Genomic DNA, 14,780 nt, shown 5'->3' with positions numbered 1-14,780 from the left:
GTGTCTGTGTCTGTAACAATATGTACTCTGAGTGTGACCTTTTACTCATAAAACAGCATTATTATCCCATTTAAGTTTGTCTAAACAAGGGTTCTCTGTCCAGAGCCAGTGTTAAAGGAAGATATGGTTCCCTGTTTCCCTGTTTCCCAACTTCAGACATGCCAGAGTATAATAACCCGAACTGGTTAAACCAGTCATGTTAAATCACGGCCTGCTTTGCTGCCATATAACTAATGAGAAACAGCAAAGACTCAAACGAATGAGTGCAGAAATGGCATGCATCAGTATTTTTTTTTTATTTTATAAAAAAAAAAAGGTTACTAGCCCTGGGCATTGCTAGCCCTGTTTTACTATTTCAAGATCATTACATGAAAATCAATGAGCCAAATTTAGTTTGAAAAACGGTTACATATTTTTTCTTTCCCACTTTTTAATCAACCAGCTTTGAAAAGGACTTGTTATTTATTGCTAAGATATTTGAGCTAAGATTAAAAGAATGAAAATAAATGTTTTGTCAGTTTTCCAATATCAATTATTATTTTTATTATTAGTTTCAATTATACAAGATTTTTATTTATTTATTTATTTATTTATTTATTTATTTATTTATTTATTTATTCATTAGGTTTAAAGGTATTAACAGGAAACATTTTAGTCAGTCTCACATGCGAAGCCTACTGTTAACTATAAGTAAGATAAATAAACATATTAATACTAACCCTTTGGTAACCTTTACAGGTCCTCGTTCCGTTGTTTATGATAGTCGCTCATAAACTGAGTCACAATATCAGATGCAGATTAGCTACAACGTGTTTCATACAGTCTATGGTTACAACATGAGTGACTCAAGGTAGTGTCACCACCTACCGCACCCAAAGGGCCTCACATGCGAAACTCCTGCAGCGCTGCAGCCTTGGACACCTGCAGCCCCTAAGCCACGCCCACATACCTGAGAGAACCAGGAAATCACACAGTTAGGACGTGCGGAGGAATTAAAATAAGTCGTCAAAACGTTGTCCCGTGGTAACCCTCGTCGCTTTATTATCTCCTAGATCTTCTACTACTCTTGGGACTTACCTGTGACTTCTTAATCCGGGAGACCAGCGGAGTTTCACCTGGTAGGTACGTCCTTGCATTGTTCGCTTTCAGTGTCGTCATATTTTCACCGTGCTTCGTTTCGCTCATAGCCTTACGCTGGCTTTGTATTAACGGCCATAGGAGTTAAACAGAGTTCCTCGATCAAGTTATGATCAGAACACTAACTTCAATTTAAGTTCATTTCTGTTTGTGTCTCATACTTTCTCATGAGCAAAATGTTAAATGTGATCCAAAGTGTTTTCGAGGCCTTGGTGGTGCATCTGTGTTTTGTGTTGCAGCCTGCTACCCCCACTGTAAATACAAGAGGTGGGGCTGGACTAGCATTACTATTGTTTGAAAACTATTATGCGCGCTCTAAGAGAGTGCGAGGTGTTTGTTTTCACTGTATCAGCTTTGTGTAGTAGGTTTAAAGCAAGGCCTTTCTTAATCTCTACTTAGGACATGAGACAAAAAAAAGTAAGCAATACATAAAAAAATAAGGGCAATATGGGCAGTTCATCATCAGATCAAATGTTTTAAGACTACGGCCTTTAAAACCCCAAATCCGTGTTAAAAAAGTGGATTCAGTGTCATTTTATGAATTCACAGTCATGACCTCCTGATGTCAAAGGCTAATTAGCCTTTGTTTGTTTTTTTTCAAAAAACTTTCTCTCTTTGAATGTGGTCAGATTGTTTAGTTTTATAAGCATGACCTCTTACAACGTGCCAGCGCTGCTGAGGTTGGACACAGTCAGACAGTTATTTGGGGTTTCTTAAAAGATCCTGAGGGTTATGGAACAAAGATTTACCAGCACTGAGTTGGAGGATCTGATTGGCTGTTGGTCAAGACACGGGTAGATCCTTGACCCGTGACTGGTGCTAACTGCAGCCCAATAATCTTAAGACGGTGTCTGCCAGAGAGGGGCTTTGAGAACAAAATCATCTTCAAAGGTTTTGTGTCCTTCAGTGCCACAAACTCACCTGTTTGGATTTTGCAAGAGAGCTCCAAACACAGAAAAGTGAAAGGTGGAAGAAAGTTTCATTCTTTGATAAGAAAATTGAACCTTGATGGTCCTGATAGTTTTCTTTGCAGCACAGTGGAGGAGGCGCCATCATGATCTGGGGGCTTTTTCCTTCAGGTTGTTAAGGGGTGTCAAACAGCAGTTGGCTAGGTGGAGATGTTGCAGGGGGCCTCCTTCATGACTAAGGGCCCGGGACTGTGCTGTGTCTGCAGTTCACAATGACCGCCCGACAATGGACTCCTGGCAGAGGAATAACCTCACTCTTTAGGACAATCCTGCGTGTTCCTCTGATTTAAATCACAGTGACAACATTTGGGGATGGATGAAGAGAGAAGTTTACAAAAACCTTTCAATATTCTCAAATTCTGTAGCAGTGTTGGTCGGTAACTTTTTTCTCAAATTAATGGATTAGGCTTTGATCCCAGCCCTTGCAGTCTACATGTTGAAGTGTCCTTGATAAATGTAAAAGGGCTTAGTTAACTGAGAGTCATTTAATGTTACATCTTCTGTTGAATTTGAATGTGACTTAAAGGCAGTTTCGCTGGAAAGTCCAAAGAAGCATCACACAAATACAATCTATTTACAAGCTGAAACTAAAGCCAGTAGGCTTGGTTATAGCCATCCTAAAATAAAACACCTCCAATAGTCTGTTTAACTGGTCTCACATATCAAAATCACCCTCAAGAGACAATATAACTGCAGAACAGAAACCTCAATGTGGTGACTACAAGAAAAAAAAACTACCCTGTCTCTTCGTTTTTCAGCAGAGCAGCTGGTTGTGATGGAAATCACCAGGGAGCAGACTTTCATTCAGTATGTAAATTTGGATGCGCTAGTTTTATTCAGATAGGTCTGGAAAAAAAAAAGACTGGAAAATGCCGCCAATGGAGAGACACTCTCTGAAAATGTCATCTTTTATCCCATTGTCTATTTGGACTCTACAGGTCACCTCATGTGCCCTGATGATCCAGATTACACCTGTACAGGGCACGTGCGCACACTCAAACTCTCTTCCTTTTTTTGTCAATCTCTTTTCCACTCTCCCTCTCAACTGTCACCACAGATTTGTGAGTGGCATGTGTCCCTCCATCTGGCTCGCACATGCATTGCATATGGACATTGCATAATGGCCTGAGGCCTTAATATTGCAGCGCTACAGTGTTACTCCAACACGTGGGGAAAGAAGTGAGAAGGGGCAAAGAAACAAACCTCTTATGTAAAAGCATTAAGAAGAGCAAACAACTTCAGACTTATTTGCTCAATCTGTGGAAGAACTGGAAAACATAGAAGGCTTTCCTAGGGTTTGTTAATTACAAGACAAAACCATGCAGTGATTGAGGCCGTGATCCTGGAAGTGTAACTCTTCTTTTATGATTTAAACCTGATACTTTTTCCAAGCAGTTCACTCTCAATGCTTCCTCAGTAGATTTGGAAATTTCCTCAACTGTTACCAAGTAATTTCCTAATTAAAATGCTTCATGGTGTTACCCAAAAGCAGCAGAGACTAAAGATATCGCAGCAGCTTAATGTGTTGCTCCAATCTTGGACAGGAAATGATTCAAAGTCTTTGTGCAGCCATCTGTGCAAAAAACAAATCTGCAGCTCAGAGAAAGTTGTGCAAATTTTGCATCTTTAAGAATATCTTGAGAGAAAAAAAAGTAGAAATTGTAAATTTGCAAAAAAATTGATTTATCTCTCAAATCTTTTAATTATTGAGGATAACAGGTGCTAGTAAATTGATATTAGCTCCAAAAAGTGTCAAGCTGTTTATATGCCGTACTTAAAACACTGAGTTGTCAATTCACAAGGGCAATCCAGGTTTTCCTCTTTGGCATGACCATATTATTTAATAAAACAAAGAATAGCGCTTTAAGGGCATTATCAGCAGACAACAAGTTTACTGGCAGCAGAGTGTTGTATTTTCAATAAATCCAGAAGCAGTTGGATGGAAAACTTACAAGAAACTCGCTCTGAAAATTTTGAAAACATTACTTTACAATAAAAAAAAGAGATCAGGGCACTGTTTTCTAATTTCACTTAAATGTATTTGTTGCTGGAGTGCTTTCTATAACCAGAGATACAATTTTATTCTTTTGATACCGATGCATTAATATTGATAATATCACATTTATCATATAAACCCAGGGAATCAAATGTGAAAACAAAAAGGCTGTTCTAGTTTTAAACTACAAAATGTTAATACTGTATTATGTAGGCACTTATTTTGTCAAAATTTAACCCCAGGATGAAAATATGACAAATAAATACAGTGTTGTGCATTAGATGGTAAGTTTTTGATTGAAATTTTGCATTTTTTATCTTCCTAATCCTCTCCCGTGCATCCATGGAATTTCTTTACTATCAACATTCAGCACAAGGTTGTCGTATTGGAAAGAACAATGATAGAGGCCCAACCTTTAAGATGTAAAGTAGTGAAGACTTTTTCTTCCAGCTGGGGTGTTATTTAGTTGACTGAAATGAATGACAAAATCAGTCTGTGATACATTTAATTGTAAATAATTCATGGGGTCATCGTCACACATTTTCCTGTTGTGTGTGGTGTTTTACACTCAAAGAAATCGACCTTCTGCAAGATCTGTTCACTGGAACCTGATTATCATAGAAGTATGTTGGTATGAGCAAGAGTTTGCATGGTGACATTCAACTCGACAGTCCAAAGTTAGAGCCACACTGAGAGTTTTACATTCTATCCTTTACCCTAAATTCCTTACATTACACCTCTTCATCTTTTTCTCTCCTTGTGTCTTTTTTCTCCTCTCCCACCAGCACACCTTAAACCACACTTTAATTTAGAAATAAATCAATTTTCTTATATGTAGAAGTAGAATTTGTAATTAAATGTGAAGTGTGTCAAAAACTACTGTTGAATTAAAACGCTGATCCCACGATAAGAACCATGAAGTTACAATGTAATTCATTATCTCATAATTTGATTTGCTCCAATAATGATCAGTGACGACCTGACTGACTCTGGGTGAGTTAAATAAAAATCTGGTTCATGTCTTTAGAGCTTTCAATCTGTCCCCGTTGAAGGACAATTCTGATAGAAAGGAAAATAGAGTCTGTCATTCAATATCTTGCCATAGAAGGCAAAACTAACGTGTTGGTTTTCTCTCTCTTCTCGCAGTTCTTTGATAAAGCCCTGGATTACAGCAGTTCAATAGGTGGCGTTTTAATACGGGTTGAAGTCTTATCTTAATCTGCTCCAAAGAAAGTTTTTTACAGATGAATCCCAGTAAGAAACAAACCCTAGCCCTGAGCACTGAAATCCTATCTCTAAAGTTACTTTGCTTACCCCAAATACTGCTTTGTAGCGCAGGCAGGTGTACACAGGTGTGATTTTGTACCTTTGCGTGTTGTGAGATTACATAGGGGTAATGGATTATGACAAAATGGCCTGTGAGTGTCATACTGCTGTATGAATTCAGCACAGCTCAGTGGTTTGGTTTCCTCTGTGCTGTCAGGCTCTTAATCTGGGTTCTTTTTTAACAAAGGCAACACGCAGGGTGAACTTAAACAACCCCTCCTCTTCTTTTCCTTTGTGCCTGTTGTTACCCAACGTTTTCAAAAATAGATGCTTGTTATTTTTGTGTCTCCCTGCTGTGCTCCTGGTTTTTCCAGCCCCCCTTACAGTGCTGAGGGATTTCGAATGCTCAGTGAAATCTGCAGCAGCTCTCGTGGCACGACCATCCCGGGCCATAATCCAGACGTCCAGGCTGCTGGAGTATAAATCCTGTCCGGAGTTTGCATTGGTTGGCGACTCATCAAGAGGCTGTACAGATTATTTATTTATTTATTTGAGTCCTCTCAGGACACGACTGCCTGCTGTCAGCTGGTGACTCAGGGAAGACAAGATACAGACTTTTAATCTGTGCAGTGGTGTGATGTGCACACTGAGGGCTGCACAAGTGTTAGAGTTGGATGAAAATTAATGGCTGTGATTTCAACTTGTTTTTTTTTTCCCTTTTTCTTTTGAGTCTTAAAAGGTCAAAAGGGGTCTGAAATGCAACAAAGGTCCCTGGGTTAATTTTAATCAGTGCCCTTAATGCTTTCAGTGGAGCTATGTTTTTTATACACTGTGCTATTTTTAGTCTGGAAATCGCTTTAGTCATTTTGCTATAATCTCCAGCCAGTGTTGTTTTGCAGTAGAGGTCTAAAAATCACTTGATTATAAGCAAAATTGGGCAAAGTTCAGTCACAATTTTAAAGTTAATCTACCTTTGGTGTTTTGTTCAAATATTGGAAAATCAATTTTACTCCACAGTCTCAGATTGAGTTCAAGCAGCATGAATATTTGATTGTAAGGAAAAATGCACCAAAGTAGGACGATGTAAAAAGACATGTCTGGAAGTGTAACAGCTCTGTGCTCACACCAGTTGTGAAGCGAGGTTCAGTAAAGCTGAATTTCTTTTGCAGTCTTGTAATTAATGAGCCTCCACAACGGGAAGCTCCCGGTAGTGTTTGAGGATGTGAGGATGCTGTGGATGGGTCTCTGGATGTAAATGGGGAGAAGACTAAGCCTGGATGGGGGATTATGGAAGAAGGGGGCGGGGAGCATGCATGATCTGTCAGGGCTTAGTACCACAATTATCCCAGCGGCAGCAGCAGCAGTCATGGTGGCACAGGCAGCGTTTTCATTAGTGTAATGTCAGAAGATGCTCCAGAATTATGTAAGAGTGACGTGCTGTCATTCCCTCTTGGTCCGCCCACCGCCTGGCAGGAACGTGGCTGTTTGTTTTCCTTTTATCCTCACGCGCTCAGAAAGCTAAAAGGACATCTGTCAGACTCAGCGGTCAGGGACGGGACACGTAGTAGCCGCACCACAGGGACCTTACTGCTCTGGGTGCTGAAGCTGTGGTTTGTTGTCATGGAGAAACTGATGAACTGAGGGGGACAAGTTTGTTTTCTTGGTGGTGCAGAAGGAGCTGCTGAGACACTGAGCAATGGGAGCATAGCACTCTGAACAGTGTGATTTGTATGACGCTGTTGCTGTCAGAGGAGAATTAGAAGATGAAGTTCAAGAAGTTCATAACGATAATGCAGGCGGCCATGGGGATCGTACCCCTCAACAAACGAGAGCTTCTCCCACCAGGGAGGAAACTGTGGAGACCCCCGGGGTGAGTTGGACTAAGGTGTTTACATGTGTTGATATCTTCAACACATGCAGAACCTTATGCATCATTGCAGTGAAGTAGTTTAACCACAGCCAGTCACTTTGCATCCTGTCTTCCAAAATGATTTATCATTCATAGCCTTTGATGTCAAAGAGACCCGCTTGAGTGTTTTAAAATGCTTCTGAAATCTGGTAACTGCTAAGTGAAATTCAGAGAGAAAGGTCAGTTTACTAGTAACAGACTATATTCACTTCTACTGTACTTTACATTAGACAGTTAAATGAAAACTGTACTACATTTGAGATCAAATAATGATCTAAAACCACAAAATATACATGGTTTTAATTTTTTTTTGGTCTGACATTTGTTCGGCAGTCATTTAAGTTCAGTTTGGGTGTATTAACATAAACCAGTGGCTGCATATCATTCACCGTTTTCACACTTTTTATCTACTTGTGAAAAGGATTAATTAATCCTGCATTATTTTGATACCGTGTCATGTCTTTTTGGACTTTTTTTCTTTCTTTTTTTTGAATTACAAAACCGGGGGCTGAATTAATGCACAACCAAAAACATTGAAGTTGTAAAGAAACAGGTACTGGTACCAAACAATCTATTTTTTTTCTTTTAGGTTCAGATGATAGCCAAAATGGTAAATAGTAGACCTGAAGAGAAGGCATGTCCAAGGTCCCTACATTGAGTGAAAAAGCACACAGTGTGTGGCCTGCTTGCTGGTGACTGAAAAATGATTTTAGAACAGAGACTTTCTTAACAAACACCTGGAAAAATACTGATCTTAAATCTGGTAGTTATCTATTTTATCTTATGATATATTTCATTTAGAGTAGGAGAAAATAAGAGCAAGCCTTCCATCCTGAACTGTCAGTGCTGCACTTTAGACAGTGTGCGAAAGCTTTTGAAGTTCTTAAAAGAAAATTGATTTTAAGAATTGTTTTTTGTGTGTAATTAGTTTACACATCATGTACGTTGGACGCTCCCTACTTGGTCTGTTTGTGGCAACTGTGGCCGGAGGATGGATCCCAGCTCCTGCATTCACTCGTCAAAGTGTCCCTCAGCAGGGGTCTGAACCCTAAATTTCTCCCAGTGTCGGTCAAGGATGTGTGAATCTTGTTTGAATGAGATTAGCTAATACTGATGGAATCTTACGGTAGCGACCTTTGTGCCTTCAGTGTGTTACAGGTGAATGTGAGTAGCAGTATAGAAGACTCAAAGAATCACTGGTTTGCACTTCACTTCTATGGTAGCTGTTAGTTTCATCTGGAGATGTCGACACAAAGCAGAGGAGATCTTGGTGTGCTTCAGTACAGCCACGCACAACTAGGGATGGGTACCTTTCACATTTGAAACGATACGGCACCGATACCCCGTACCTTGCAACAGGTATTGAATCTCATTGGTACCAATTTTTGGTACTTTTGTGTTAACGTGGTAACAATTGTCAATTTTTTTTAAAAATCTAAAATATGAATTTTTTTCAGTTTTACATAGTTGTGTCTTAATATATAAACTTACAATGCTCATGTTGGGTATGAACAACCACCTACTATTCCACTCCCTCGCAGTGTCAAGGATGCGTTTAGGTGCCTAAACTTGGTACCTTTTGATTTTACATGAATCGATACTCGGTACTACAGACAGACCTAAAAAGATCCATAACTCAGGTACTCATCCCTATGCACAATTTACACTGCACTGTGTAAAAACAGTCAAAGCTGAAGTCATCTTCCTTCCTGGTGGTCCCTGTCATTTTGTCTGAAACTATGTCGACTATTGCTCATAGCGACAAGTGGTGGTTAAAATAGTCAACAGGTTGACAAGCTGAACTCGTCACAAATTAGTGAAACCACTTCTGGTGCTCACCTTCTGTTTCACTTTAACCACCTCCTTAACAGCAGCTTTGGGATGAAAACATGACTGTAGATCTGTCTTTTATGCAAAGCATGTTATTTAGCTTTATTATAAAGCATCTGGAATTTAGAAATATCTAGGTATTCAAAGTTCTGATAACTTTGATCACAGGTCTCTAAGTTTCAAAAAATTCATTTTGAGGACCCACCTGTTAAAAGCTGCTTTAGAAGATTCCTTGATTGAATCATTTTGATGCCCATTTTTTAAAAAATGACAACACTCCGCTGTTACTTTTAGACTTGTATTTCAAAAACAGTTGTGTTATATGTCAAATTGTGGATAATTAAATTTCCATTTTTAACTGATTTTAATAGCTTGGTTAAATAATTGTTTTCTTCTGGCTTGTGTCATGATTCTTTCATGTGCAGTTGTGTGAAGCACTTTGAATTGCCTCGTTTCTGAAACAGGCCACAGGAATAAACTTTCCTTACAATCAGTTATGAAAGATAGCATTGTGTTTTCAATACTGCAGTGTTCATAATAATATAGCTTGATTTTTTACTAAGCTGGCTGAGATTTTGAGCTTCTACTTGGGTTTTTAAAACTTAAATGGCACTCATTGTCAAAAGTTCAAATAAGCTTGCCAGAGTAGCCTAGGATATGATGATTATTTTGCCTCACTTAAGGGTGGGTAGAGAAGGTAGTGTCCATACTTATTGTGAAGACTTTTTGGCGGCTTACAATCTAAATCAATTTGCCTTTCATGCTAGTGCAAAGTAATTTAAATTGGATTCACTGATTTGTTCCTGGAGGTACCAAGCCCTTCTCCACGTTCCCATTGAACCTGCATGTCTGTGCTCAATGTGTAACAGGCAGCAGGTTTAGTCACGCAGAGCCAGTCCCCTTTTTTACCCTGAGTGAAGAGTTGTATTAGACTCAGACTGTACACACCAGAAAGCCTCTTTTCTGAGTTGCTGTCATGGAGTAAAAAAAAAGAAGTTTTATTGAGCTCAGGGAGTGCCACGTGTCGGAGCATGTTGTCAGCAATCAGGTCAGAGATGCTGCTCTTAAAGTCAGACTGGAGATTATGGTATTACAGACAGTAGTATCAGTGCAAGTCTGGTCTACTCCGGCTTTATTCAGAGCCATACATGTGGGGGTTTAATTCTGAGAAGCAAAGTTATTTATTTGTCTGTTTTTCCATTCATTGCTTTACTGATCTTATTCTGTATAGTTTTTATCCCTAAACATGAGCAATCTGAGAGAAGAGGAGAGGAGGCAACATTATTAACATGTAAATCGTTGTTTTTAACCATTGGTACTTGAAGACCAACTCCCCCTTTTTTTTTTTTTTTTTTTTTTTTTGACCTCAATCCCTGATTAATCAGTCAATGAACATTGGGATGAATTTTTGTGGTTTTACTTAACATTCATTTCATTAAACGCAGCACAGTTAACATCCAACCACACTCAAGAGGAGTTGTGCTGCCTGCTGTTCTGAAGAAATTAATAGTGCTTACAGATGAAGTGCAATTATATGCCACTCCATGACTACAAGCCACAATATGATATAACAACCTATTTTAAGCCTGTGATAAAGAAACAGAACAAACTGGAAGATTATGTCAGTTTGAAGCTAGTTTAAGATAAGGGGTTAATTTGTTTATGAAATAAAATCAAGCTCCCTTGTAGAAACATTAAACCTTATAGGTGTTTTGTCACATCATCTTTAGGCCTGTTTGCCCTGAGCAGACGTTTTACCTCAAAACTGTGAAACAAAAATCCTCTGCCATGTTACATTTACTATGTTTTCTTCTTGATGTGGGAAAAAAAATCTGCTCAAGATTAAATTCTTACTTAATGTATTTTGTAGTCCTTTTCTTGTACATTGTAGTTTTCTCCTCTGTTGATTTACAGACACCCACACCTTTTCAGGGACACTGGCAGTAGAGACTCTATGGTCTGCAAAAGGACCTCTGAGTCACCGTGTGACACACACCAATCTGATCAGCCTCTGGTAGGCCAGACTTGGCAGAGGGTGTCTTGTGATATAAGACTGAAAAAACCCACGGATGATGGTCAACATCAAAGTCACCCCACCACAAGACGCCTCAAACCCATCCAAGACTTCTTCAACTCCCTTGATCCAAAGCTGTGCTGTGTTGTCAGGGAATGTGACACCTAGTCTTATAAAGAAAACACATTTTTAAAGAGTAGCTGTTAGGTACTCACACCTATTCCATAACTTTTGTCAGTTTTAAAGTAAATGAGCAAAAGTAAGGTTGGCTGCATCACACTGTTGTTTCCTTTGTGAAAGTTTTATCATTACAATTAAATAATGCTGTTGGGGCTGACTGGAAGTTTGTCAAGTGTGCGCTTGAAGCTGGCTCCAGAAGTACTGTAATGTTTACAGTCTGCACAAAAAAGTCATCCACCTGAATAGCTAATTTGTCTAACTGCACACACACTTACTGGGGGATGATCTTTTTTCTAACTTAGCAGTTGCAGGTCTTTTCCCATGAAATGCAAAGTGAATGTTATAAGGTAACAGTAAGTCTGAAAGTGTGTCTTATTCTGTGTTCATAGGGACCAGACTGGCACTGACCAGACCAGCACTGATCTGCTCAAGTCCAGCCGCAAGTTCTGCTGGTCAAGAGAAGCACAGTACCTGTATCTACGCCGCCTCTCCTCACGCAGCTACTCGGCTATTATGATGGTAAGCTTTTCTAATAGTGTTTGTTTATTCTTTGTTTTGAGGGTCCTGATGACCCCTGACTGTCAGCGTTTTAATCTTACATGCTGGGGCTCTGGTCATCTTTTGGTTATGTCTCTTTTCCTTGTATACAGAAGCTGTCCACAGTCTTATATTTTTATCAAAAGCACAAAAATCCTACATTAAATCTTTGAATTCAACATGCCTGATCCCACATGCTTGCACTCAGACCATAAAAAACTCACATTATAGCTTTCATTCTGTAGTTAAGTCTGCCTCATGGTATGTGTGTGTGTGCATGTTATTGGCTGTTTGTTGCTGTTGGCATACAGCTTTGGTGGTTTTCGTGCTTAACATCAATTGAACGATTGTGTTTGTGTCTTGATGGAATTTCATGAATTTTAATCTTTCAGAACTAGTTTGTAATCCCATCATTGAAGAAGCTTAAAAATACATGTGTATACTTTATCTTTTTTGGTTTAGGTTTACCAAGAAATAGTTGGTAAGCTGTAAACTGGGCTGCCTCCTTTTTTAAAAAAAATTACTGATTGAGTGTAACCCTGACTTCTTTCCTCTTCCCTTATTTGGATAAAACTGTACTGGAGTGATTCCTCCTACATCCTGGATGATGATTAACTAAAGAGACGAGTCATGTCCTGGATTCCTCATTGTTTTAATGACTTGGTCTTACAAATTATTCAGGCCAGTGAAGCTGTTTAGCATTAGGTTGGCCTATTTGAGGCCTATTTTGCATATTCCAGTGGACATGAATGTTTAACTTTACTAGATTGACCTTAATTTTAAACATATTTTTGTCATTACTTCTTCCAGATGCATTTCTATTCTTATTTGTATTTTTTTTAAGTGAAATGGTGTATTTAGTAACAAAAAAATAGTTACATTTCTCTGGTATTAGGGATTTTAGACATTCTCAAGGTCAGCAGTAGCCCTTATCGGAATTTTTCCTTGCTGACACACACACATGACCACAAACAAAAGGTTATTGTGGGACAGTGTCACATAGTTTTTTTTTTTTCCTGACCTTTGCTTAGGCTTCTAGTTATATCTTTTTTCACAAAGTGTAGAGACTGCCCAGAGTTTTGATGAATCTAGCTTCTTAATTTAAGTGGAGATGAGTCAATCCCTAACACTGCTTCCAACTTTACTGCAACACTTTGGAAGTAGCTATCCTATTACAATGGCATGCCTGAGACATTGTTTTCTTCAGTTTGGTGCTGGCTGACTGGTAAAACCTTGACCCTTTGAACACCTTTTAGGGTGACTAGGAGTAATGGTTATAAACTGTGTGTCATCAGCAAATATCCTAGCACTTGTGGCCAATTTAGAGCAGATGCTGGTCCTAGTGTTGGTGATTTGATTTTTTGATGTTTAGGTGTGACCTCAACTTTGCCAATGTTTTAACTTTTTCAAGGCAAGCACATACTGAACAGAATTGACAAATACCAAAAGATTAAAAAAAATTATAGATGTATTAGGTAGGTAAAATTTTACCTTGTCAAGTTACAATGGGTAAAGCGTTTTTTCTTGAATGAGTTTTACCTCTTTTCCAATGTCCTTTGTGCATCTAAAAACTCACCTAACCGTGTAATTATAGAAACAAATGGCTTTATTTATGTTTTTTATTTATTTATTTTTAAGTTTACACGTATAATAATTGCAATAATTTATTCAAAGTACGTCACGGGGTGTGACAATATGTTTTGGTGCTGTCTGAGTGTCTGGGAGCCCCCTATGCTCACAACATGCTGGCTAAAATCAATGGGAATTTTGGGCGAATCCATGTTAGGTGTATTAGAGGTGAAAGACCAGTCTGTACGTTTATAAATTATGTTATAACTTGTTTTTATAGCTTGCCAATAAAAGTTAACCCATTTTGTAATTTAAACTAAGCTGTAGTTGAAATCTTTTCTTGCAAAGTTTTGGATGTATTCGTCATTTCTTTGAAAGTTACCCCTCCACCGATTTTACTTATTTGGTACGACCTGAGGCAAAGCTAGGAGTTGTCGGCGCTACTTTTTGCTGATTGTTCAAGCTCAACGTGTTTTTGAAACTTCAGTGTGACTCCTAAGGAAAGAGGACAAGACTTTTCCACCCAGTTTATCTTTTTTCTTCCTCTGCATTTTGGCCTGACTCGGACCAAAAGTACCTAATTACTAATAGCTTTCTTTTAATCTTTGGTACCACTTCGGGGCAGTTCAAAGTGCGTGATGCCAGTGAACGGAGGGGGTCTGCTCTCTTTGAGCAGATATGCGACTCAGTATTTCACCGTAAGTAATGCCATTGTTTAAATATTAATCCACACGAACGTTTCAGAGTAAAACTACTGTCATTTTTCGTGTTAAAGTGATTTGAATGTTTTTTAGGAAAACTAGTGTTCCCCACGTATCCATGATTCCCTGTCGAAGCCTGTTGCATCCTGCTGCACCTGCTGTGATAGCTGCGTGCTAGTTACATCAGGGGTTTATTTTGTGGCTGGAATGGGTTTAAAGTTTACAAATCCTTATTTATATGTTGCTCCGACGAGGTGGGATATATATATCGGTGGATTTCTACCGTAGTTGACCTTTTTTTTGCTCGCTGGGTGTGTTTTTTTCCGCAGTGTCTGACAGTCTTTCAGTGGTTTAAACATTTTGCAACGGTTTTGTATTGAATCAGTCTTTTATAAGCAACTGCTTATGGTGCTGTCAAGTGAAAAAAGTGAACACCAAAAAGTGCGTAGGTGTTCATTTATTAAGAGATTCGTATTAAGTTTAACAATGTTTTCATAGCTGTTCGTGTTGTGTTTTGTTGTGCCGTCCCGTGGCTTTAAGTGTAATGTAGCTCTTTGATCACTAGGGTGCAGACTTGCTCAACTTTTCTGTTCTCAGCCTGCACGATCAAACAAAACTGCCTGGAAAAGTATCCTTCATGGATTTTATCTGAGGGGGAAAAGCTTTTTTATGA

The 14,780-nt window shown here is 38.8% G+C and overlaps 1 protein-coding gene across 4 annotated transcripts in view; it reads left to right on the top strand.

The window, feature by feature from the left end:
• The first annotated feature begins 6,894 nt into the window (after nucleotides 1–6,894).
• The window catches only part of tjp2a (tight junction protein 2a (zona occludens 2)), a 29,216-nt gene continuing 21,330 nt past the window's right edge, over nucleotides 6,895–14,780 (top strand). For 2 of the 4 annotated variants that reach the window (XM_074690324.1, XM_074690323.1), the window contains exons 1-2: nucleotides 6,895–7,237; nucleotides 11,690–11,819. In XM_074690324.1, the coding sequence (XP_074546425.1) occupies nucleotides 7,131–7,237; nucleotides 11,690–11,819 (237 nt within the window). In that variant the 5' untranslated portion in view covers nucleotides 6,895–7,130. Of the gene's footprint in view, nucleotides 7,238–11,689; nucleotides 11,820–13,839; nucleotides 14,105–14,780 lie in introns of those variants that run through there. The other 2 variants (XM_074690328.1, XM_074690326.1) reach the window with 1 other exon arrangement.

This window comes from Halichoeres trimaculatus, unplaced genomic scaffold (genome assembly GCF_033239565.1).
Source record: "Halichoeres trimaculatus isolate MK-OKI-2021-1 unplaced genomic scaffold, fHalTri1.1 fHalTri1_scaffold_16, whole genome shotgun sequence".
NCBI classification, from domain to species: Eukaryota; Metazoa; Chordata; class Actinopteri; order Labriformes; family Labridae; genus Halichoeres; species Halichoeres trimaculatus.
This window is presented reverse-complemented; position numbering and strand designations above follow the sequence as displayed.